This window comes from Sesamum indicum, linkage group LG8 (assembly GCF_000512975.1).
Source record: "Sesamum indicum cultivar Zhongzhi No. 13 linkage group LG8, S_indicum_v1.0, whole genome shotgun sequence".
In the NCBI taxonomy this organism is placed as follows: Eukaryota; Viridiplantae; Streptophyta; class Magnoliopsida; order Lamiales; family Pedaliaceae; genus Sesamum; species Sesamum indicum.
In genome coordinates this window covers 9409564-9434991 of record NC_026152.1, presented here as the reverse complement: position 1 = coordinate 9434991, position 25428 = coordinate 9409564, and the positions used below count along the sequence as shown (strand labels likewise).

At 36.9% G+C, this 25428-nt stretch overlaps 4 protein-coding genes and 1 non-coding gene across 11 annotated transcripts in view; 3 read left to right on the top strand and 2 right to left on the bottom strand.

Moving 5' to 3' along the window:
- The window catches only part of LOC105168110 (TELO2-interacting protein 1 homolog), an 8736-nt gene extending 1964 nt beyond the window's left edge, over positions 1–6772 (top strand). For 3 of the 6 annotated variants that reach the window (XM_011088050.2, XM_011088055.2, XM_011088054.2), the window contains exons 4-18: positions 1–114; positions 229–318; positions 885–1340; positions 1435–1542; positions 1849–1979; positions 2072–2204; positions 2559–2889; positions 2981–3489; positions 3600–3779; positions 3856–4014; positions 4147–4221; positions 4551–4722; positions 4859–5055; positions 5727–5942; positions 6078–6772. In XM_011088050.2, coding sequence (XP_011086352.1) covers positions 1–114; positions 229–318; positions 885–1340; positions 1435–1542; positions 1849–1979; positions 2072–2204; positions 2559–2889; positions 2981–3489; positions 3600–3779; positions 3856–4014; positions 4147–4221; positions 4551–4722; positions 4859–5055; positions 5727–5942; positions 6078–6725 — 3519 coding nt within the window. In that variant the 3' untranslated portion in view covers positions 6726–6772. Of the gene's footprint in view, positions 135–228; positions 319–884; positions 1341–1434; positions 1543–1848; positions 1980–2071; positions 2205–2558; positions 2890–2980; positions 3490–3599; positions 3780–3855; positions 4015–4146; positions 4222–4550; positions 4723–4858; positions 5056–5726; positions 5943–6077 lie in introns of all 6 variants that reach the window. The other 3 variants (XM_011088052.2, XM_011088056.2, XM_011088053.2) reach the window with 3 other exon arrangements.
- On the bottom strand, positions 7208–7281 carry TRNAT-AGU. The gene has a single exon. It is a non-coding gene; the product is annotated as a tRNA-Thr (tRNA).
- Positions 8277–14220, bottom strand: LOC105168109 (proteasome subunit alpha type-2-A). 2 transcript variants are annotated; one of them, XM_011088048.2, is made up of 12 exons: positions 14062–14220; positions 13620–13700; positions 13450–13526; positions 13154–13218; positions 12402–12448; positions 11776–11851; positions 10967–11034; positions 10125–10194; positions 9477–9562; positions 8938–9000; positions 8649–8714; positions 8277–8557 (listed from the first exon to the last, which is right to left on the bottom strand). In XM_011088048.2, exons 2-12 carry the CDS (start codon positions 13658–13660, stop codon positions 8509–8511), a joined length of 708 nt encoding a protein of 235 aa, XP_011086350.1. In that variant the 5' UTR covers positions 13661–13700; positions 14062–14220; the 3' UTR covers positions 8277–8508. The 2 variants fall into 2 exon arrangements, with proteins under 2 accessions (XP_011086350.1, XP_011086351.1); XM_011088049.2 differs by having other exon boundaries at positions 13620–13688; positions 14062–14166.
- Positions 15635–21682, top strand: LOC105168108 (thiosulfate/3-mercaptopyruvate sulfurtransferase 1, mitochondrial). Its single transcript, XM_011088047.2, has 12 exons — positions 15635–15972; positions 16739–16927; positions 17758–17817; positions 18064–18126; positions 18571–18695; positions 18812–18974; positions 19169–19228; positions 19767–19825; positions 20185–20266; positions 20675–20738; positions 21034–21101; positions 21227–21682. Exons 1-12 carry the CDS (start codon positions 15871–15873, stop codon positions 21326–21328), a joined length of 1137 nt encoding a protein of 378 aa, XP_011086349.1. The 5' UTR covers positions 15635–15870; the 3' UTR covers positions 21329–21682.
- On the top strand, positions 22475–25297 carry LOC105168107 (patellin-4). Its single transcript, XM_011088046.2, has 4 exons — positions 22475–24189; positions 24307–24431; positions 24514–24655; positions 24732–25297. The coding sequence occupies exons 1-4, from the start codon at positions 22696–22698 to the stop codon at positions 24996–24998; spliced, it is 2028 nt and encodes a 675-aa protein (XP_011086348.1). The 5' UTR covers positions 22475–22695; the 3' UTR covers positions 24999–25297.

Genomic DNA, 25428 nt, shown 5'->3' with positions numbered 1-25428 from the left:
CCTCTTCCCAAACTACCAAAATGTGATTCAGTCTTGGGAGAATGTTTATCAGCATTTCTTCAGTCTGAACCTGCTTCTGCCGCGATTGGACACTGGCTTTCTCTTCTGCTCAAGGCATGTATCTGTCCTTCTAGGTGATTGTGTTCCTAAAACTGTGTTCTAACACATTCCCCCTTTGGTTTATGCGCACCACTGTTTCTGAATGTCTGACTTGATATGTAATTGAAGGCTGCAGATATTGAGGCCACACGAGGTCATCGAGGCAGTTCAAGGCTTCGTGTTGAAGCCTTGATGACACTACGAGTCCTCGTTGCAAAGGTATTTGATTTCTGTTTTTTCAAGTAACTCAACTGTTTGGGTAATTCAATGATCCGTGAAGCAGGCCAATGAAAATAATAAATTGGTTTTTGTTTACTTGACTTCCTCTTACAGGTGCTTACTGATGTTATCTTATGGACCACCAGATAGGTGAATTATGGATTTTTATATAAGTGAATTAATCAATATAAGCATGGAATTGCATCTTGCTGATATTCATGCAAATGAGACTGCTATGAAAAACCATGTTTGCCTAATTTATTTGGATGTGAAACTCATATCTAAATGAAAAACTGATTTTTGGTATGATATTTCTCTAGTCCTGGTAGTAGTCTACTACTTTTTTTTAGTTCAAGCTATTGGTAAATTATCAAATAAATAAATAAATAAACAAAAATTTAGGCTATGAGTATGGAACTATAAGCATCAAATTGATAAGGTAGTGTAACCGTTTTTAGTGGAAAGGATATTTTTGCCTATTCTTTTGTGGTTTAGGTGTTACACTTAAAAAAATATTCATAGTGCCATATGGGTATGTAGTTCATAGTTTTATGTGGAATCTGCAGGTAGGTACTGTGGATGCATTGGCTTTTTATTTACCAGGTGTTGTCAGTCAGATTGGGAAGGTGTTGCATGCATCAAGATCAATGATTAGTGGTGCGGCTGGAAGTTCCGAAGCCTTAGATCAGGCTTTGAGAGGGTTGACCGAATATGTTATTATAGTTCTCGAGGATGATGCCACTACATCTATTCTTGGTGCCCCAACAGATGAAATTTCTGGGCTCCGCTCAAGCAAAGAGAAACCTCTTGCATCATTCCTAGAGGAACTCCGGCACCTGCCTGTTAAAAGTTCACTTCCAGATGATGTCAGAACTTCAATTGAACCTGTAGTGAGCAGCTGGGATACCACTCTGATCGATTCTGATATTAAAGTCGGATCTCTGCGTGTGAAGCGTACGGCGGATTGGTTAGCAAATACTACTGCTCATGTTAATAAACTAATGTCTGCAACGTTTCCACATGTAGGTCTAACATCGTTGTCTTTGTGATATTTTGTGCGGCTTTCTGTTGCCAGTGATTACAATTTATCGAAACTCTTTCCGCTTCTTTTTGCAGCTTTGTGTTCATCCAAGCAGAAAAGTGCGACTGGGACTTTTGGCTTCTATAGAGGCACTCTTATGTAAATGCAGTTATGCACTCAGAGAAAGCAGATTGATGCTTTTGGTCAGATGGGATTCAGAATCTCTCTATTGCATATTTTAGTTGCTTGTAGCTTTCTGATGTGTCTTTCCACTAGTTTCATGTTTGCATCTTTTAGTGAAGAACAAAATCTATCATCTGATTACTTTCCAAATGAAGAAAAAAACACAATCTGATTTAAACATTCTGAAGTCTCTGTTCAGTTTGAGGCCTCAGACATTTCTGATTCCCCTTTGTGTATCATCTATCGACAAAGTTAAATAATTCAATAATTTCCTCATGTTGTTAGTAGTTCTGGCATTAATGTACATGAGCTGGTTGCTAATGCAGGAGTGCTTATGTATTTTGGTCTGCGACGACTCTGAAGACGTGTCTTCATATGCTCAGGCATTATTTGGACTATTTGTTTCATCCAGAAGAAAACATCAAATGGAGCATGATATAGCTGAGGTTTTTAGCAGGTAAATTTTTACATCTGTAATATGTTAACTTGCTCTTGATTTTGCTTCTCTTAGAGAGACAAAGATGTTGGTCATATCTGTATCATTTACAGGTTAGTTGAGAAGCTTCCTCAAGTGATACTGGGTAATGAGGAGTCACTTGCGCTATCACATGCCCAGAAATTGCTTGTGGTTACATATTTTGGTGGTCCCCGACTTGTTGCAGACTACCTTCTTCAATCTACGGTAATGCTGTTTTAGTTTTTTTTTTTCTAGTTTATTTGTTTGAGAGTCATGGATAAATTTTGATATCAAATGAGCAGCAACACACCACTTGCTCAGATAAGGACACGTGTTTTATTCAGGGAGCTGCCTAGTCACTTTTCACCTTACTCCAACTATTTGGAGGACTAAGTTCTGTATACTCTTAGAGATGTTCTCCCGACGAACCTCATTTTTCTGCCTTTCTGGAAATGTTTTCGTTAAGTAAGCATAAGAATACGAGTAGTTTTCTAAATTGCCCTTAGCTCAGATATTTCAATTCTATGTGAAGTCTGTTCTTCTTTTGACAGATTTATTAATAAGTTTGACATCTTCTAGGTGGCAGCTGCTCGTTTCTTGGATGTTTTTGCCCTCTGTTTGAGTCAGAACTCGGTATTTGCTGGTTCACTCAAAAAGCTTGCAGCTAAAAGACCATCCGCATCTGGATTCATGCATTCAATATCTGAGATCAGGGATATTACCAGTGCTGAAAATGAAAATTCTGAGTTATTAGGTCTGAAAGACAGGAAATCTTTATACTCGTATGAACATGTAAACAACAAATATGAGCTGCCTAGCATGCCACCTTGGTTTGGTCATGTGGGTAGTCAGAAGCTGTACCAGGCTCTTGCTGGAATTCTTAGACTAGTCAGTCTATACATGTTTACAGGTTGGTCACTTTTCGCATCTGTATTTGCTAAATAATCTTTCTTGCTGACTGATTTGAACTCACATAAGGTCATCTGGTTTTCCTTCTCTAGACTCTCAAAGCGAGGGCTCTTATTCTGTTTTAATTGATATTCTCCTGGGGCACTTGCGTAAATTGATATCTGAGTTGCGAAACAAAGAACACCTCAAGGACAGTTGGCAGGCATGGTACAAGAGAACTGGTTCAGGGCATTTGGTTCGTCAGGCTAGTACTGCTGCATGCATTTTGAATGAGATGATTTTTGGACTCTCTGATCAGGCCATTACCTCTCTCGGAAGACTCTTCCAGTCTAGTCCACAAGAGACCAAGGGGTTCTGCGGAAGTGGTAATGGTAAATCTTTTGGGTATATAGGTGCTTTGCCAGAACATTGGGTTCAGAAGGTGTATCAGAATAATGTTGCAAGGAGTTACTTGATTGAGTGCATTGGTAGTATCTTACATGAATATTTATCACCTGAAGTCTGGGATCTTCCACTTGGATTCTCAGCTTCTCTCCAACAAACTGGAGAAGTTGGAGACATAAGTTTACATTTTTTTAATGACAATGCAATGCTTCACCAGGTTTCTTTAACTTTAAATTCTCTTCCTTTGATAAATAGTTTGTCTTCATGTAGACGTAATTTAGATTTGTTCAATATGTGGCACTAATCTTATAGTTTTCTCATCAACAGGTTATTATTGAAGGGATAGGCATATTTAATGTCTGCCTTGGCAAAGAATTTTCATCATGTGGATTTCTTCACTCCTCACTCTATATGTTGCTTGAAAATGTTATTTGCTCAAATTTCCAAGTCAGAAGGGCATCTGATGTGGTCTTACATGCTATCTCTGCTACACAGAACTGCCCCACTGTGAGTACTGATGGTGCAGTTCTTTTTTGGTGTGAGCATTCAAACGACTAATATGTGCTATATCAAATTCTTGCAGGTGGGTCACTTGGTATTATCAAATGCAGACTATGTAATCGATTCAGTGTGCAGGCAACTGCGCCATTTGGACCTTAATCCTCATGTGCCTAATGTTCTTTCTGCAATGCTTTCTTACATTGGAGTAGCTGATAAAATATTACCATTATTGGAGGAGCCGGTATGAGTTTAGTGCTCCTGGAAAGCATTTCTATTTTTGTCATGACAATGCTTCAATAAGAAATGTAGTTATGTTATGTATTTGAATTTTTGTCCACAAATTTCTGTAACCTGATGCATTAAACTTGTGCAGATGCATGCGGTCTCTATAGAGCTTGAAATTCTTGGCAGGCATCATCACCCAAATTTAACTCTCTCCTTTTTGAAGGTCAAATTGACAAGCACTTTGCATTAGTACTTATTTCAATGTTCTGGGTCCTTATTTCACGAATAAATTCCTGAGGATTCAGATGTTCATATCATGGTATCATGTACTTAGCGATTTATTTGTTGATCTTTTTAGGTGGAAAAGTATGCTATTTTTTGTAGCTGGAACAACTTCTGTGCTGAATAGTAGCATCTCAATAAAACTTTTTGTATTATAAATAGATTTATATTTACCATAAAAAAGTTTGCTGTGACAATTCTTCTTAGTTGTGATAGTTTGCCGAGTTGCTATATCGGTAGTCTTAGGTTTTGTTACTTTTCCCTGTTCAGGCAGTTGCAGAAATAGCGAAAGCCTCCAGACATGAAGCTTATAAACTACCGAATCAAGCAGAGTCATACAAGAAAGAAATAAATGCAAAAATGCTGAACACAGAGAAGAGAACAGGAAAGCACTTTTCTGGATCATTTGCTAATGATACAGACATTGAACAAATGGGCTCCCGTAAGCACTTCTGCTACTGTTCTAGTCTTGTTATACATCTGTGATGCATGCATCATCATGGTAGCTATGCATGTCTATTATTAAATAATAGCAGTTTTAATGAGACAACACACCGACCTTGTCTAATTCATTCCAGAAACAGATGGTGGAATTTCCACCAGTGAGGCTGATATGCAAGAGGAGGAATGGGAGGTGGTTTTGTTCAAGTTTAATGACTCCAAAAGGTATCGACGAATAGTTGGATCGATTGCAGGGTCATGTCTTGTTGCAGTAACTCCATTAATTGCTTCAGCCAACCCAGCAGCATGCTTGACAGCGCTGGATGTAATTGAGGTACAAGTCTGCCAGTGTCATTTCTATAGGAACTCAATGTTCTCCCAACATTGTCTTTTTCAAATTTTCAAATCTGTCTCAGAAAGTAGACCTCAGAGGAGGATTTTATCCATTATTCATTCAACTGAAGAAGTCTTTAACAATGGTCCAAAGTTAATGCAGAATCTTTTGCTAACATTTACCCCTAAGCTATTTGCTCATGGTTAATTGGACGTGATGCTTCAAGTGTATAAAGTTAGCAATGCTTAAGTTTGGACATTTTCAAGAACGATTGCAGGAGAGAATGAAATTTACCCTAGAAAATATCAACCCAACATTTTCTGAATATTTGGTGCCTAAGCTATCTGCTCATGTTTTTAATAGATTATTTTATTTATTATGTGATGGAGGAGAAGTACGGACCTTTCAAGAATGAGAATGAAAGAAAAGGAAGTGCACCACAGAAAATATATGAATTAGTTATTCATAAATATCATCCGCACTTGCTCACAGTGAGACAGCAGAGACGCAACCAGAGTTCAATATACATAAATTCATGTTGGTCTAATTCTCAACCGATGAAAATTATTGATAATGGTTCAGATGCGGGCAGCGGTTGATTCATGCAATCTTAAAACTCTTCCAGGTTATAAATTTGCTCATTTTCACGTTCTTTTCCTTTTCTCTTTCAGGATGGTATCACGGTACTTGCCAAAGTGGAAGAAGCCTACAAGCACGAGAGTGAAACGAAAGAGGCAATCGAACAAGTCATTCACTCTTGTTCTTTCCATAATCTTCTTGACACTCTGGGTGCTGCTGAGGATGAAACAGGGGAGAACAGATTGCTTCCTGCAATGAATAAAATTTGGCCCTTTTTGGTTGCTTGTTTTCGGAGTAAGAATCTTGTGGTAAGTGATCTTACTCTCACTGCGGTTACAGTCTAGAATAAAAACACTGCATAAAGAACTTGTTTATGACTCAGGATTTTGTTCTGATATCTTGCAAATCTTTTCTTTATTTTCTGTCTTCCACCGTTTCAACAGGCCATTCGAAAATGCACTCATACAATCAGTACTGTAGTCCAAATCTGTGGTGGAGACTTCTTTTCTCGCCGTTTTCATGCTGATGCCATCCACATCTGGAAACTCCTAAGCACGTCACCATTTCAAGCAAAACCTCTGGCCAAACAAGAAAGAGCCCCCTTACAGCTTCCTTACAGGAGGAGTTCCACATCTTCTGAGGATTCAGCAGCGGAGACATCTAACCTAAAAGTCCAGGCAGCAATTCTCAATATGATTTCAGACTTGGCTGGGAACAAAAGAAGTGCTTCAGCATTGGAGGCAGTCCTCAAAAAGGTCAGTGGAATTGTCATTGGGATAGTCTGTAGTGGTGTTAAAGGCCTCCAAGATGCTTGTGTAAATGCCCTCGTGGGACTTGCATCCATCGACCCTGATCTCATATGGCTTCTTTTAGCGGACGTCTACTACTCAAGAATGGAAGATCTGCCTTCGCCACCATCTGCAGAATTCCCAGAAATTACGCAAGTGTTGCCTCCGCCAGCATCGTCTAAAGAGTACCTCTATGTGTTATATGGAGGCCAGAGTTATGGATTCGACATTGATCTCACTGCTGTGGAGACTGTGTTAAATAAACTATATGCCCGAGTTTTTACCTCACAAATGTACAAATAGTTATTTCAAGAAAGACCAATTCTAGTGACTTTTCAATTGCAATACCACCTCACCCTCCTCAATTTCTGAGATACCCAAAGACCTCTTCGGACAACAGCATTAGAGTCGTTAAGGTCTAGAAAAAGCCGCGAGAGTACTTGAGTACGTACAGTGCCCTATTTAAGGATCTCCATTAACGTGACAAGAGAGTGTAGAGGTTGAAAATATGCAGCTGTAGGACTATTGCCCGGGATTTAAACGCAACGATTAATGATGACTTATCAATGCTAATGGGTATCGAAAATGATATGATCACTACTACCGACACAATATTCGAAACAAATTTTATTATTTTTATTTAAAAAGAAAAGAAAAAAGGAAATTGCAATAGTTTCTACGTGAGATTGAGTGATGCCTAAATCATTTAACTGCCTGTAAGTAAATTTTTATAAGAGGAAAACACTAAAAAAACGAAAATTGAGCTGTACTGCGAAAAGAGAATTTGCTCTTGTTGAGAGTCGAACTCAAGACCTCCCGCTTACTAAACGGGTGCTCTAACCAACTGAGCTACGAGAGCTTGCCATTGTCATGGTAATCCCAATTACTATTTTTATCTCATCGCATGTGTCTGTGTCTTGGAGTTGAAAACAATTGGAACAACTCCATAACGACCATTACCTGCGTGCATAAAGGAATAACGTTTCGATTGAGAGTCTACAGCACCTCACTCATCTCAAGAACTAGTATAATGAATGTAAAAAGTACTTAAAATATAAATGACTAGACTAATCCAAAATCGTAATCAGAGTAAACCGCCTGATCATCATACATTTAAAACCATATCCATGTTGGGACCTCTTCTTTTAATTACTTTGCTAAGTGTAGATTGTGCCTCAAGTTCAGTCTTATTACATGTTTAACAGATACTAGCCCCCCTACATCCAATCAACGAATTAGACTGAACATATGTTCGCCAACCACAGGGATCCGACAGGCAGGTCCAGCCCAATCTAGCTGATTAGAAGGCCCATGGAATCAGCCAGCAAAGTTGTCTGCAACAATTTTCTTGCACATAACAAAAATAAAGAATTTATAAATTCCATTAATTTCCACAAATAATCCTTCCATGCCCAATCAATTATTTTGGATGATGAAATCCATTGACATATCTATTTGCAGTAATCCATTCCTATAACCCCAACTTCACTCCTCTTACACTTAATGCTGGATTCTATTGCAAAAAGTTGTGTTGCGGATAATATTTTAATGAATAAATTACATTAAGGTTCAGTTCAATTACATAAATTAACCTCAATTATACAAACACACCCCACCTTTCTAAAATGACAAATACACTCGTTAAGATTGTTATTGTAATTATAAATACACCCTGAAGCAAAACCTTACACAAACACTAACATTCCTTCAAAAAGTGTACCTATTCTTATATGATGTTTGTATAATTAAACCTAATCTAAAAAAATTTCAATGTAATTAACCCTTTTTAAATTTTAGTTAAAGGTCGTATCATTGCACTAGTTAATCCTAAGGTAAGCTATCATGCGTAAATAATGACAATCACAGATTTAGCAAACTTGATAATATTTGTAGGCAACAGGAATCCTCCTAAAGGACAAACAAGAGTGTTCAATTGCATATGTGGCCGGTTTAGGAAGAATCTAAGAGAAAGAAACGAGTTTCCAGTAAATGTAAGAATTGGAACAAGATCTAATACAGCAGCGGAATAGTTATACGGACAAAATCAACCACTGGATTCTGCCAACAACAAAAGGTGGGTGTGCAACTATTCCACTTCCTGTAAGTAATCTTCAATTTCAGACGAGGTAAGAACCCTGCAAACAGAAGGTGCAGCCAGCGTCACCAACCGGCTAACCAACATCTCAGACATACAGCAAATGTTCAAAGGACTGGAATAAAACATACCTGAATATTTTGTCATTGCCAATCACACCAATCTCAATGTTTTTCCCTGAAATCTGTCCTTCAAATCTAGAGAAAAGAGTGATAGTATCACGGGGTCACACAAATGTGTATATGTATATATGCAAGATATAAAGTCCTATTTCATTAATGTAAATCTTTTCCTCTCACAAGTAAAAAGTTGTTGGAGAAACAAACGTGATATATACTGACCACAATTCCTCATTGAGAAAAATATCATATGCAAACCAAATAGTTCTTTTAACATATACTTAAAAATCCAGGTACTTACCCCTCCTTCAGTGTCAAAATTGCTGTATGCACAGCATCATCAAGTTCCATATCTTCTGTGTACCTGCAAGAATTTCAATACATAACAAGTCACTGAAACTTGATAGCATCAAAACAATCAAGGAATCAAAATGCCCGCAAATAAAGTTACCATTAAAAAAAAATCATAGACAGAATTCAGAATCTTGTACACTTAACCCTATTTCTTCTCTTCAGGTAGGAAAACATGAAATTGGCCAATTAGCACAAAATGATTGAACATGGCATGAAATTCATCAGTAAGCCAAAGAAACAGTTTGACGGACAGCAGCTCATACAACTCTACAAGAAGTTCATCAACCCATGCATCCTTTGGGAAGGAGGCAGAAAGGCTATGATCATATCAAGGTGTCAAAAGAAGGAACCAGTATATTTCCGAGAGAGTTTACTCAGTGGTGCATGGCATTCAATATCATTCAGCAAGCTCAAGAAGAGAAGGCAGTTGAAATCCATCAAACAGAACAAGGAAAACCTCAACTCGTAATGCAAATAACCACCAACCTCTTCTCCAAAAATGTCTTTGCATTTGATACATTCTTTCCCATGGCTGAAGCTTTCCAAGAGAAGTATGAACCTGAAGGATCCACCTACATAACAAGAAAATATGTAATATCTTAGGCATAAAATGAATCTGTGGAGGACCATAAGAAATACGTTAGCACCAAAATTACAGCATTCTATAGTAATTTACTTAAGTGAAACAGCAAAACAGTTGATCTGAATCATATAACATTGTGCAGACTGCAGAGTGTGGACAATACATTTAGTATCAATATTATATGCACAGGGCAAACTGTAACATCATGTCAGCAGCAATCACAACACAACATATCACCACAGTCACCAGACCATGGCACACATATCCACCACTCAGCCCTCAAAAGAAAAACAGGAAAAACGAATAACCAGAAAAGTGGACACCAAAAAAATGAGAACATTGAATTTTTGCAAAAAGAATAAAATAAAAAGAGCCAAGAGTATCAAAATGCAAACAGGAGCATACTGAGAAACAATAGAAAAGCACTATCGGGCTATCACATTGAAGAACTCATGAGTTTACATGGTTCATGACAAGGACAAGATTGACATTCGTCAGTAAAGGGGCACCATAAACGCAAGGACAAAGCTAAACAAGATATGGTGGCATACCTGATATAGCTGTGGACCTTTGTCATCGTATCCGGCAACCAAGAGTGATACACCAAACGGCCTCACGCCACTACCAGAAAATTCAGAAAGTTTAGGAAGGACACGCATATTGCAGGGAAATAATATATAAGCTAGTTCTTTCAAGCATGCATAAGTGAGCAAGAGATTTCCATTAGGATGCGAAGCCATTAAATTTCCATCAGTTTGAATTACTCAACATAGAGGACCAACAAAGTTTCCGCACCCACACGCCCACCCCAAAAAAAAGGAAAGAAAGAAAAACACTAGTGAGATTCAAACCAAGCTTTTTCATATCAAAAGTTAACATACGGAAAGGATAAAGCATCATTTTCAAGGAAAACCACCTGTACCCATCACTTCACACAAATATAGCAGGAACACCTCCCAGTGAGTACAAAGAGTTACATATTGAGGCTATCTTTCTAGTCTTCTATACAAATAATTTTGGTGAGTATTAGCAACATTTCATGGGGAACAAATTAACAGACTCGTTCCTATAGTACCTTCATTCTGCCAATAAAAAACAATCAAGGGAACATATCTTATTCGCAGGATTCAGTAGACAGCATCGAATTAAGATTTGTAGGCATTTAACAAGAAAAGCAACCCAAAACAGCTTCCACAGGTGGTTTGGCAATATTTACTAAGCATAAGAGATGGTCAAGACATACACCTAGCATGCCAATAAAAGTTAGCACTTCGTAGATAATACTACATTTATAAGCCGTCAGCGGCTCTACTGCTGCCAAAAGATGAACAGTTCATGATGAATAAGCAATCCCATTCGCACAAGAGATTATATAGTGGAAAGTTATACATACCCTGATTGAGTAAATTCTTGCATGACCGTCGCAGTTTCCCTCACCAATTGAGTGACTGGAATTGGTTCCTAGAGTTTTCCAGGGGAAGATAACTGGAAGTCAGCATAATATGCTTTTTTCATACTATACCAAAGGTTTACATCAAGCAATTTAAAATAATTAAGTTAGAATGCAGCCTGTCCATAAATGAGGCAATTAAATGTAACTGAGGGCAAAGACTCCAACCGTCTCCTTAGGTCTTTTTAGCAATTAAAGCACAACCCTAGTAGCAAGCGTACCCTAGTGTCCTTCCATCCTACCATATTTTCATTACTACGAACAAATTTGAGGAAAGCTTATGTCCAGAAGGTGGTAAATTGACGCAAGTAGCTTTAGAAGGAAAGTTAGACACCACTTTGTGATGTGTTTGGTAGGATCATGTCAAAGATGAAAGAAACTTCTAGTCTTTATGTTAAGAAAATGAATATAGGTGTACATAAATTGTCATCTAATAAATCCTCTGCGATAGTGCAATAGATGATTTAATAAGATAAGAACCAGCATGATCAATAATCCCACTCCACTCTATATGTTAGATTAACTGTTTCTAATACATTGGGTTAATTGATTAGATATTAAATCAATCCCATTACAGATGGATAGCATGTAAATTCCTACTTCAGCTCTGCATAAAATATAATATGCTTTATTGCGACTTAATATGCATAAAGACATGTTCGATGATGTCACAATTTTCCATCAGGATAAATATATATCGAGGCAGCCCATGGGATTGCTATCAGAAAACAGAGAAGAAGCTGCAAAAGTACTTTGTATAGTCTATAATATTGCTCAGCCTGCTTCCTACTTTTTCGCACCAAAACTCGAGAATCGGGCCCCATGCCGCTGCACCAAAAATAAAGAAATCAGCCAACACAATTAGCTAATGTAGGACTCTAGTGAAAGAATAGATATAAGAGGAGAATCTATAGTAGCTCCAACACTTGTACACATTTTGGAGGATCACTTCAAAAAAATAAGGCATTGAGGGCTAATTTGAATAGAAACGTATTTCAACATATTAATGAAAGATAAACAAGTGTTAAAGTTGGAAGTATGAAAGGATGGTCTGGAATAGTCCAAGAGTCCCCTAATATCGAATCAAGATTCAAACATTTTCTAGTCCAAATAGGTATTTCTCTTAAATCTCTACCATAATAAACCAAATATGAGTCACAGTTCCCTAAGATATTATAGGCATCTCATTTGAGATATTTAAGATCAACAGAATATCAATGTCTATGGCATATTAGCAATACACTTGAGGCCGTCACTAGATATCATTCTCCTTGCATGCCATTATTCATCTTTTTATACAACTTTTACAGATTAAGTTAATAGTATAGTGTAGCTATTAAAACATATTGTAACGATGGATTAATAAACAGATATTAACCTGTAGACAACTCCAATATTTGGGGTCAAAATCTGAATCTTTTGCACCTGCAAGTAGTGAATGAATCCTCAACATAAGCCAAGAAGCACTTTTGACATAACTACTTCAGTATGTAAAAATGAGAAGGTTATCATACTAGAGAAAGTGATGCACTAGAAGGAATTTACTAAAAACCTCATACAATTCCTGAAGTTTGAAAAACATGAAATGTTTTAAAACTTAAAGAAAGAAATCCTTAATGTTGATAACAAAATACCATGTTACCCAGACAAATCTTGCTTCTTGCAATAATCTATTTGCAACAGCACATTGAATGTGCAGCAAGATAAGCAGACACTCAAAGTATGTTTGAGCATCATAATGATGATATCTTAGTCACTTCAAAAATTAAAAGTGAGATAGCAAAATTTTCATAAGACAGGGGAGGACAAGATATGTTGCTTTTATATGTTGATGTAAAATCAACAAAATACTTATCTTTCCTGAACAAAAACAACAATTGCAAGAAATTTATGCATGAGATATGCTCACCATGTCCCATCAATCACTAATTGTAAGGTGTGCCGCAGTAAAGATCGTACTTGAGAGGTAGATTACAAGTTCATAAATAAGAGAAATTTACATCATTTATAATATACTTGCAGATGTCGCTTAACATATGCATCATTTATAAGACAAAATTAACAAACATAGAAAAGAGTCTTCTCAGAAGTACTGAATAAAACCCATTAGAGTTACCAAAATATACTTACGGATGTTTCATCAACTAAAATTGATGGTAACTTCTTCTCTGTTGCAATAACAACGCCATTAGCAGCTGCAACAACCCCACATTGAATCATCAGAATGTTTCTTGAACTTTTTTCTTTTTCATTTGACAAAATGTTAATTGTTATCCAATTTTATTCAAATTGGGGACATAGACAGACGTGAATTACTCATTTTATCCTCGCTCCAGATGCATCACTAAAACAGTCATATTTTAATATACAAAGTGTTCAAGCAACACATCTGGAGAAATTGTACAGGGTTAAAAGTAGAAGCTCACCTTTAATTCCTAAAGATGTTTGACCAGATCCAACTGCTGTCAAAGCATGTTCAATTTGAACAAGCTTGCCTGAAGGGCTGCGGCCAGGACAAAAATACCATAATTACCAACTACAGATTCTTAGTAAAAAGATCAGATTCAAACATTTGTGCACCCTATCAATGCATTACCTGAAAGTAGTGAGGGAGAAAGAATACTGACTGTCACCCATTGACTTCTTGGTTAAACTTCAAATACTCCTGATGAATAAACTAGGGGAAAAAAACACAAGTAAAATACGATGTACAGGACAGAGAAACTGACCCTTTTGAGACTGAACGAAATATATATCAGTAAAACCCAGAAGTAATAACTAATAAAGCACTCAAATTCCAGCACTAACAAGAAAATTCCTGTCAAGAAAATATACAGTTGGATTTCTAATGGAAGAATAGAGGGTCTTAACTAACGATTAAAATTATGATCTACGGGAAATGCACCAATAGTTAAAAAACAGAAAAAACGTCATATCCCAGAGAAAAGTAACTCTTAATCCGGACAAAATTAATAATAATTGCAAATGATTTCTAACTTGTGCGAAAAATCAAACATTAACGGCAAAGATTTTCGCACCTTAAGCTATTCCTGTGACTCGAATGTGGTCGGAATTGCAGTGCAAATGGCCGAGGACAGAGGTTTTTGTTGTGGGGTTTCTTGTTGAAGAAGAACGGGATCCTCGATCAACTCTTTCACAACCCAATATATCACGGGCCTAATCTGCTCGATTGTCTTTGGGCCCATTGACATTAGTCCAATGACCTAGGTTGAATGGATCAATTTTGAATTATGAATTTCAAATCTCCACTTATAATTTTTTTGAATAATTCTAATTTTAAACAATTTCAAATGCAAATTTAAAATCCTTCTATTCAAATGCAATCTCAAGTAATTTTCTATTAAGTCCTCCCTCTCTTTTCCTTTTTCAAGAAAAAAACTTAATTCATACATTTATCTCAACTCTTCTATAACTTAATTTTTATTTCCCTAATTCAAATTATTTTCTCTCTTTCTTTTCGGCGTTTTTGCACTTTCTCTATCACACACACATATTTGAATGTGACGCGAATACTAACATACACTAGTGTGTATGGCACACTAAAATGAATTATCAAATTAAATAAAATTATTAAAAGATAATTGAAAATTTTAAAAATATTATAATAACAAATTTATAAAACTTAAATTAGTGGAAAATTGAGAAGAATGGACAATTTGAAGGTCTAGAAGAGTGGTTTGAGAATGTAGAAGAGTGAGAGAGTGGAAAGTAAATAAATAAATGAAATTAAATAAATTAGCAGACAAAAAAGAGTGAGACATCAAAGTGGTGCTTTTATTTAATAATAAGGTGTAGATTATAAAATTACATTTGAAATTATGGATTTCAAATCTCTAATAACAAAGTATTTGAATTTGTTTATGTTGCTTTTAGGTTGAAAGATTTAAAATTATGGATTTCAATGTGCTGAAAGATCCGTTAGTTCTGCTCTTGTTCCATACTTGTGAAAAATATTGTTGATGAGATTAGGCTTGTTATATTTAGTCACAATCTCGCATCAGCTAGTTGTTAGTTCATGGAGACTTTATAGACTATGGAGGATTCCTTGGTTTGAAGGGACTTATGATGCTTGAACCCTGTTGTACTATTATTTTTTATTAATGCAATTTACTGCTACCGAAAACAACAACAACAATCATTTAAATTTGTTTGGATAAGTTGAATTTACATAATTTCAAATATTTAAATTTTGGATTCTATTTTATTGCATATTGATCGATTTTAAAATTGTTTTAATTCGAACCATTTGAAATATCTTCTCCACGTCATTTTCTCAAATCCAAATTCATCAAATGAAATACACCAATGATTTGAAATTATGACTTTCATGGTGTTTTTGAAATATATTTTATTAAAAATATTAATAAATTTTGATTTTTTAAGTGAAATTGTTTTAATAATTTCTCCCAATATTTGTTTCAAATTCAAACTTACCGATCAAAATATAGTCAAGAAGAAACCGAATCTTTTTAAAGATTTGGTACCAAATTTGTAATTCACCTATAATTTGAGACCGAAAATGCAAATTGCCTCCAAAGTCCACCGAAAATGTTTCTCCACTCCACTGTGGACTCTATTACAGCTTATTGCAGTGGGTTTTTTGTTGATAGGTTCAAAGCTGAATTGTACAAGGAGAAGGTCCAAGTTCTGGGATAGAATCAAATTCCACTCTGCAATCTCAAAACCCTTTTTCTCCAATTCGGTTGATACAGCGGATCAGCGGAAGAAGCAAAGTTGGAGAGAAGACAAAAGTCCCTCTTCTTTAAATACTGCAAGTTTATTTGGTAACTCTGATTTATTTACCTCTTTCCATCGGTACTTTTGGAATGGCATCCGCCGTTTTCTCCAGGGCCCTCTTCGCCCGTCGCATCGTTCAATCATCTTCACAGTTCCTCCAAAAATCCCAATTCTTTACTTCAGTCTTCCCGGTGAGTTATGCTTCTCTAACTAGAGTTGTTTCCTCGTTCTCGATGCTTGTAATTCCATGATTAGTGTCTGTCTTTCTGTTACTTATTTAAATAATCAATCGTGTTTCTGTTTTCTCGACACAATTGGTGGTTGTTCCATGGGGGAATTTTACTTCTGTTGAATTCTTCCGTTGTGGGTTTGCGGATTCCAGTCGTTTGTTTTAGCTTCTAGATTGTAAATTTTAAGTTAAATGGTGATTGATTTGGCGAATTCTGAAATTTTCGCAGTGATTTTGTGGAACACGTGAATTCGTGTTTTCTTTTTCAATTGTCGTTTCAAGATGGCAGACATTTGGTTCCTGTATGATTAAAGGACTCTCGAGTTTCACAGTGGTGGGGGGAGGGGTTTAGGATTTGTTTTCCTGAATAGGTTTATCAAGTGGTTTTGGAATAGAAGGCTCCATTACCATGCAAGTTTACTCCGCCTTGCTCAAGTAGTTGTTACTGTTGTATTACTAATATCTGGAAGTCGAGTTCTTTTTGTAAGAACATCGCATGTTGTTGTCCAACCTATTCACCCAATGAAATTTATTGTATTTAATGAAATAGTAAATGAAAAACTGTGGACCACATAAATGCAATTCAGAATCTGTTGATCTTTTATTTGGGGGGAATCATGTGTATTGGCCATTAATTCTACCCTACTCACATTTGAATCTCTTCTAAGGACTCTAGACAAATATTTTACATATTGAACATTATATATTTGTTTGTTTTTGTGTTTCAGAAGAGAGCATTTCCCTCATGGTCAGGTTCCTCCAATTTGGCATATAAAACCTCGGTATCCATTTCTTGTAGCATGTCTTCGGCATCAGTTGCAGCGCAAGCTTCATTCTCCATGAAATCCTTGTCAACCAGTGAGCCTGTTGTTTCAGTTGACTGGCTCCATGCCAACCTCCGAGAACCTGACGTTAAGGTTTACAGCTTTGCTTGATTAACTGATCTGAACATCTATAGTTTCTATCCCGTTTTTCATTCTTGTATTTCTTAGGATACACAGGATGTGTATCGTTTCCATGTCCTATTGAAAAGTTGGGGTTCGATTTTAGCTCTGAAGTTCTGATAGAACTTTTATTTTTCATGTGTTCCTAGTGACAAGCTGTTTATCTCTTTGCAATTATGTGTAACATCTCCATCAAGGCTTGGGTTCAGAATGAAAAAGGATGGCACCAGGAAATTGGTATACAACCAATTAATACTAGACTGAGATATGATTATGTAGCCTCCCTGTACTGAGCTCTCTCCTTGCCCCTTGGACAAGGATCCACTCAGTTAACAACATACTATCCTCCATAAATGGCTTTTACATAACTGTTCCCCTGAGTATTTTGGGTCATCAGGCAGTTCAAGGGAATATTGTTTTCAAACTATATGAAGCCGGTTATCCAACATGTATGCTGTGAAATTTCCTGGAACAATATCATTTTCCAAGGTAAAGAGAGTGTTGCAATAAAGCAAATGCTGATTGAAGATGATGCAATATGCCTGTGTTTGCTTGTGCTAGATCTTGTTGAATAGCTGGGATAATTTTCATTTGCTCGCATGAGAACTTATGTTCTGACCCTGGAGACACAATGGAATTGGAATATTATGCCTTCTCTTTCAAACTTCATTTGCTAATATTGCTTCTAATGATTAAGTGTAACCTGAAGAAGTAATTCATTTTATACGAGATGCCTTTGTTTTCTGTACTTGTATTCAGGTTATAATTTAATGTTAAGATATCTTGGCCCTTAATACTTCCAGGTGTTAGACGCATCCTGGTACATGCCAGATGAACAGAGAAATCCACTTCAAGAGTATCAGGTGCAGACCCATCTTTACCTATGTTGTGTAGTTTTGCATATTTCTTGCTTGTTAGTGCCACAGTCTTCAGAAAATATTTACCAGTACAGCTCTACCTTTTTGGACCTGTACTCTTTCTTCAAATTGCATAGTTTGCTTCCATTGGTTGACGCTTAATATTAATCTGAGCATTACATGATACTCATTTGTTTCTTACTGCTGTTTTAGTGTTTTCTGCTATGACACTTACATTCTCTTTGTGGACAGGTTGCACATATTCCAGGTGCACTTTTCTTTGATGTTGATGGCATATCTGATCGAACTACTCATGTAAGATGCTATCACTTGTGAAATGCTAGTTATTTAATAAGTGCTCCATAAGCTCAATTTCCCTTTTTGGAAAACTTTGGAGTCTATTATAGTCCGAAGTTATTTTCTTCTACTAAATACCCTCTATGTTTATTTTCACCTTGATGTCTGTATTTGCACGTCATATTTGGGAGTCAAGAGAGGAAAGTGATCAGACCTTTTAGCATAGTATTAATGCTACTTAGCTCCATTACTGTTCTTTATCAAGATGAGATAAACTCCATCACCAAGAAATAGGTTGTATGCACTATGCAGCTGGTAGACCACCTAAGTTTAGGAGATTGATCATAGATATTTGTTCTTCTGCATTTAATCCTGTAGCTTCATTTAAATGCATGCATAGTTTAATCATGTGTATTGCATGTGACTAATCTAAGTGTCCTTATTCCTAAATGGTTTATTCAGTTGCCACATATGTTGCCATCAGAAGAAGCGTTTGCTGCTGCTGTTTCGGCGCTTGGCATTGAGAATAAAGACGGGCTTGTTGTTTATGATGGAAAGGGAATTTTCAGCGCTGCCCGTGTTTGGTGGTGAGTTTTCTAAGTTTGACGTTTTGAAGTCAACAAGCAGTTCAGTGTATTACTTGAGACATCCTTTAATCATCATAGACAGAATCATCTACTATTTGTTTCTGTTCAATAAACAGGATGTTTCGAGTATTTGGGCACGACAGGATTTGGGTTTTGGATGGAGGCCTACCAAGATGGCGTGCTTCAGGATATGATGTTGAATCAAGTGCATCAAGTGATGCTATATTGAAAGCTAGTGCAGCCAGTGAGGCAATAGAGAAAGTGTACCAGGGACAACGGGTCCGTTCTGTGTTATACATGTGAATATATTACTTGTTCCCTAATTCCTCTCTTATGTCTCAGTTTCAGGCTTGTTCTATATGACTTTCAGATCTTATGTATCTCTCGGGCTACTACTTACATTTTCTTGCTCAATGTTGGCATTTGTTCTATGCTTTGCTTCTGGAATAATAATGATCTCTTGATATCTGCAGGTTGGACCAATTACCTTCCAGACCAATTTTCAGCCAGATCTCATCTGGTCACTTGAACAGGTCTGTTTTTCTTGAGTTCCATTGTTCATTATGTAGCTATGAACTTATGTGCTATATTGATCAGCGCCAATGTCTTATGGGCTTGTTTTTCTTGAGGGTGGTACAATGTTCGACTAAGAGCGGGATATTGTTGAATAATGCTCTGTAAAGTCTCAACAGTTACCCCAGGAGGTACATTTGATTGGGATGTTAAAAAGGTCGAACGTGCAATTCTATGTGACGAGGAGGTGCAATATCAATGGAACACTTGATTCTTGACAACATGAGCAATAATTTTCCTATTGATTTTCTCAGGCTTTCTGTTTGCATCTGTATGACTATTATCGTATTGGTTTGGGTTCCTGCAAACCAAAATAGTTAAACCTTTTCTGCTTTTGCGGCAATAACTATTGAATTTGCAAGGCACAAGAAATGGAGATTTAGTTTTTTTGGTTGATTACCTGAAGCTGTTAGGCTTGTATGATATTTCTGTCTGATTGATTTTGTATGACCCTTTTTTCAGCGTACATTCAGGTTATGATTTCTATGAGTTTTTCAGGTTCAGAAAAATATTGAGGAACAGACACATCAGCATGTAGATGCTCGCTCCAAAGCTAGGTATATTAGCCATGACGCTCTTTTATTAATGTCATTGGCTTTAAATTATTGCTAACACAATGTCGTAAATAAAAGGAGTCTGTTTTTTGCAAGTTTTCTTTTAAACTTAAAATTATTAGCTATAATTATATCCATATGCTTGAAGAATTTATTATCGATCAGGGATTACTCGTGGATAATGTGCACCATTATTTTTTCATTTTCTAGTTTCCTGAAATTGAATAGCTGTTTCTCTTTCGCACACAAAGATCAAATCGATCCACTTTAAAACATTCCGCGTGCATTAGCTTGTAGGAGTTGTTAAAATCTCACATCTCAAATCCATCTCAACCAGTTGAATTTCTTTTTTCCTTCCACAGATTTGATGGAGTTGCACCGGAGCCTCGAAAGGGAATAAGAAGTGGCCATGTTCCAGGGAGCAAATGTATTCCCTTTGCCCAGGTACATGACTATCTATAATCGGAAGAACTGATTCATTGGAGCTGGCTTTCAGAAATCTGGATGTATATCTATGTGTCTCATTTCTGATCACCAAGGTTCACAATATGGAGAAACGTAGTAGAGTTTATAAATGCTGAACAAAAGTTGAATTGTATAATAACTTTTCTTCCTTTTTGTTGTATTAACTACTTTTTCAATTCTTTTATGCATCCCAATGTATACCATGTTGAGATGTGTCCCCTTCCAGCATAAGCACTTGATGTTCGTGAAATAAGCTTCCTTTTTTAGCCTTTTCTTTCAATAGTGGGCCTTTCTGTTGCCATTTGCATGGTTGCTGTTCCTTTGTAGTCACAGTACAAGTTATGAAGATCTTGATTAGTATTGATGTTGTGCTGGGGTTTCCTACAGATGTTGGACGGGTCACAGACACTCTTACCTGCCGATGAGCTCAAAAAGAGATATGAACAGGAAGGTCAGATATAATATTCTTGTCCATATGTAGTTGTTTGGAAGGCCTTAGTTTGAGTGGGTGCTTGTTTGACATCATGTTAACTGGCATGCTTGGTTTTGAATGGGAGACAGCATATTTGCTTTTGAAACAGCTCTAGTCTCCTAAATAGTTCTCTCTTTCTTGTAACACGGTCTGCCTTATGTTTTGGGGTTATGCCTCAATGGACATCATTTGTCATTTGAAGCAACAAACGTCTGTAATCACTTTGACAGCTAATTGCTTTTATAACTTTGTCTAAGAACCCGATCTTTTGCAGGAATCTCATTGGACAAACCCGTAGTGACGTCATGTGGTACTGGTGTAACTGCATGTATTCTGGCATTGGTAAGTCCGGTCTTCAACTCCTCTTGATTACACTCCAAAAGAGAAACTAGTTTCTGGCAATAGTATAATTCTTCAGTAGCTATTGACCATGAAAGAGATTAAAAACAAAAAGATTCGCATTTCAGGGCCTTCACCGGTTAGGGAAGACCGATGTTCCAATATATGATGGTTCATGGACAGAATGGGGAGCAAATCCTGATACACCCGTTGTCACTTCCCAAGAGTAGATTCAAGTGGTAACTTTGATGTCCATCGACACACCCACATCCCTGAGATTTGCCTCTTCACTAGATTCCGTTGACTCTGACGAAAAGAGAATGTAAAATATTTGACAGGAACTTCAAATCCTTTGAGTAATTTCATTTGTGAATGTCTTAAAAACTGGTATGTCATCTTCTGTGGATGGTGGCATATCTATCTATCACAGATGCGTGTTGGTTTGTATGGATGAGATGGGGAAGAGGGAAACAGAAGGGTGGAGAAATAGTAATTCCACCAGCTCCAGTCTTGGCATCAGCTGGAATTACTGAAATTGATTCTTGTTGAATACACCTCAAGGCTGATCTTGCTCATTGCGTATCTTCACACTGCCATATCTATATTTCTTTCTTTAATTGCATTTTTTATTTACTATTAGAGCATAAAAAAAAAAGACTCCTATTGCATAGATTCGTAGGAAACTCTTGACAACTATATAACATAAAATAAGATTTTCATTTGCCAACGTTTGAATTATCAAATCTTGACATATATTCTTTAAAATGCTTTTTCCTGTATAAAATACATGGAATAAAAGATGTTGAATAATAAAACCTCTCTCAAATTTTATTATGTTTTGTAAATATGAATTTTTCATAATTTTCATATCTATTTATTTTAATAGAGAAAAATTATCAGATACCATGTATTTGTTCTAATATATAAAAAATATATATATTCTATTTTCACAAATTGATATTCTATATTCACAAATTGTAGTTATTGATATCGTTACACAAATTTTTGGTGAAACTAAAAATATTTGTCAACTAATAAGATGATTTACTTACTCATTTTTCAAATTTTATATTAATTTATAAATTATTTTTTTCTTTCTTTTTTATCTTATTTATTATATATTTTAAAATAAAAAAAATATTTATTATACGCACATAAAAATAGCTTGCCACGATAACTATTATGTTTATAATAGTTTTTATTTTTTCTTTACGCATAATGTAATAAATAACATACTATTATAAAAAAAAATTAAAAATAAACTAATAATTTTTTCTCTGGTTGGTCTCATGGCTGATGGCTCATACTGTTTTGCCAAAAATGGAGAATCCAATCATCCTACGGTGGAAATTGCAGGCGGGGACACTCAACTCCTATCACCGTGGACAACAAATGGCAAATACCTGGTAACATTACGGTTGCATGTCTACGGCTTCAGTTTTCTTGCCAATGTTATTCATCAAAACGTAAGCAGAGGAAGGGAGGGAATGCAGGAGTGCTACTACAAAGACTTCGTTCTTCTTTCTTTCATTCTTGATTCTTTCCTCAAAGAAAGTAGGGAGATTAGTCGTTGTTTGATTTTTGAGAAACAAATTTGATGGGTGTTGACGGGGGAGAAAATGATGCCGCAAAGGCTCAATTCGAGGTGCCGGAAGCGGCGGGGCGTCCTGAAACTGTGAAGGGAGATGTGTTTGTTTTGAAAGATGATGCCGAAGATGGGGAGGGAAATGGAGATCCCAAGAAAGTGGAGGATGAGAAGGAGAAAGAGAATGTCGATGAGAGCGAGAAGGGCACGCGAACGTTGCCTCCAGCTGATGGAAATGGGATGAAAATTGGACAGGATGAGGTCGCTCTTTTAGCGCAATCGTCTGATGAAAAAGAGAAGGAAAATACCGAGAAAATTGAGAAGATCGGTTCTTCATTGCCGGAATCTGAAGGTAATGAGAAGGGCCGCGATGGTGCCCTGCCGTCATCTGATGGAAATGAGAAGGAGAATGCAGTGGAAAGTGAGAAAGGCACTTCTCCAATGCATGGAAATGAGAAGGAAAATTCAAAGGAAACAGAGAAGGGTGATCATCCAATGCTGCTTGCTGGAAATGAGGAAGAAAAGAGGCAGGAACATGAGAAGGGTGAGCGGTCATTGTCTCCATCTGGTGGAGCTGTGCTGGAGAAAATCAAGGAAATCGAGACGGCTGAGTCGTCTTCTTCACCATCTGATGCAAAGGGGGACGAATCCTATTCTATGAGCAAGGAAAATCTGTTCCCTCATGATTTGAAAGAACAGGAGAAGACGGCATTGATGGAACTGAGATCGAAACTTGAATATGCGATTTTGAAGAACAAGTTATACAAGAAGGTGAAGGGTGAGAAGAAAGACGAATCCCAGAAGGAAAATTCGAGCGAAGAGAAACAAGAACGTGAGAAAGTGGAGGAAGAAAAGGAAAAACAAGGTAAAGATGAAGAGAAGTCCAAAGAAGATGGAGGAGATATTGTGGAGAAAGGGAAAGCAAAAGATGAGGAAGAAGAGCAAAAACCTGATGGAGAAGAGAAGGTTCAGATAGAGATTGAAGTTGATAAAGATATAACTCTTTGGGGTGTGCCCTTGTTGCCAAGCAAGGGAGATAAAAGAACAGATGTTTTACTCTTGAAGTTCTTAATAGCTAGAGAGTTTAAGTCCAGTGATGCCTTCGAGATGTTGAGGAACACTCTTCAATGGAGGAAGGAACAAAAAATCGACTCAATCTTCGACGAAGATTTTGGAGACGACTATGTTTCGGTGGGATACATGAAGGGGTTAGACCGTGAGGGGCATCCTGTTTGCTACAATGTGTTTGGTGTCTTTGCTGATGATGAGATGTGTGACAAGACCTTTGGAACGGAAGCGAGTCGTGAGAGGTTTCTTCGGTGGAGGCTGCAATTGCTGGAGAAGGAAATTCAGAAGCTTGATTTCAGGCCTGGAGGAGTATCCACGTTGGTCCAAATTAATGATCTCAAGGAATGTCCTGGACCTGCACGCAAGGATCTCCGGCTCGTCAGTAAACAAGCCGTTGCAATTCTTCAGGACAACTACCCTGAATTTGTTGCAAGAAATGTAAGGCTTTCATACCTCATCTATTGTGCCCTTTGTCTGAACAGGACCAACAAAGATGACTATAACAAGGATCTGATCACTCCCTACATTCTCTTGTTTGTTCTTTTTCTGTTTTAGATCTTTATCAATGTTCCCTTCTGGTATTATGCGTTCAATGCAATTCTGTCGCCTTTCGTAACACAAAGGGCCAAGAGCAAATTCGTGTTCAGCCGCCCCTCCAGGGTCACAGACACACTTCTCAAGTATGCAACTTTGTCATTGTTCATCACATGTTAATTCTCTTTTCATTAGACTATTGCAACTAATGCAGCACAAGAAATGCAGGTACATTCGTGCAGAGGAAATCCCTGTTGCCTACGGAGGACTACAAAGAGAAAATGACCCCGAATTTTTGGCCCAAGATGCTGTTTTTGAGGTTAATGTTAAAGCTGGAGCAACTGAAACTGTAGAGATCCCTGCACCAGAGGCAAGTTGAATTGAATTTCCTTTGGCTTAAAGATTTTCAGCTCTCTGAATGAATGGTTGTGATGTTTTTGTAACAGGCTGGGAACATTCTGATGTGGGACTTGACCATAATAGGCTGGGATGTTAGCTATAAAGAGGAATTCGTGCCCACAGATGAAGAGTCGTATACGGTGATTGTGAAGAAGGGCAGGAAGATAAGCTGGCAAGATGAACCTATACGTAATTCTTATAAGAACAACGAACCGGGGAAAGTCGTGATCACGATTGAGAATGGGATGTTCAAGAAGAAAAAAGTGTTGTACAGATACAAGACCAAGAATCCCTCTGCTTCATCTGGAACTTGATGACAAGAGAGCTCTGATGTGGATTTAGTGTTGGAATGGTCTACCTGCAAGAATTTTTGCTTCTTTTACTGTGGTTTTTTTATGTTCTGATGTTGTGTTTTTGTTCTTTGAAATTCTTTTAGTGCATTTATGTTGTTGGTTCAAGAATGGGATTTGGGTTTTGGTTGTATGCTTCTAGTTCTGATGTGTAATAGAAGTACATTCCAAATTGTAGTAACTGGTCTGTACCATTGTAGTAGTATATACACTCAAATTAGGGGATAATATTCATTTTTGGAGATTGTAATCCTTTCTTTTCATTTCAAATTTATAAATTAATTTTATTTTATTTAATACTAATTGTGGCACGTTGTTTTTACGTGCATATAATAAATAATTTGTCACGATTAAAATATATTATGAGTAAGAGTAAAACTATATAAACCAATAC

Excerpts from the sequence above, each read along its gene's own strand:
- LOC105168107 (XM_011088046.2), top strand. The coding sequence starts at position 22,696 with ATGGGTGTTGACGGGGGAGAAAATGATGCCGCAAAGGCTCAATTCGAG. Across the intron at positions 24,190-24,306 it reads CTGAATTTGTTGCAAGAAAT|ATCTTTATCAATGTTCCCTT; the intron begins GTAAGGCTTTCA and ends TTTCTGTTTTAG. Across the intron at positions 24,432-24,513 it reads GTCACAGACACACTTCTCAA|GTACATTCGTGCAGAGGAAA; the intron begins GTATGCAACTTT and ends CAAGAAATGCAG.
- LOC105168108 (XM_011088047.2), top strand. The coding sequence starts at position 15,871 with ATGGCATCCGCCGTTTTCTCCAGGGCCCTCTTCGCCCGTCGCATCGTT. Across the intron at positions 18,975-19,168 it reads AAGTGTACCAGGGACAACGG|GTTGGACCAATTACCTTCCA; the intron begins GTCCGTTCTGTG and ends TGATATCTGCAG. Across the intron at positions 19,826-20,184 it reads GATGCTCGCTCCAAAGCTAG|ATTTGATGGAGTTGCACCGG; the intron begins GTATATTAGCCA and ends TTCCTTCCACAG.
- LOC105168109 (XM_011088048.2), bottom strand. The coding sequence starts at position 13,660 with ATGGGTGACAGTCAGTATTCTTTCTCCCTCACTACTTTCAG. Across the intron at positions 13,219-13,449 it reads AACATCTTTAGGAATTAAAG|CTGCTAATGGCGTTGTTATT; the intron begins GTGAGCTTCTAC and ends GGGTTGTTGCAG. Across the intron at positions 9,563-10,124 it reads AAGGTCCACAGCTATATCAG|GTGGATCCTTCAGGTTCATA; the intron begins GTATGCCACCAT and ends CTTGTTATGTAG.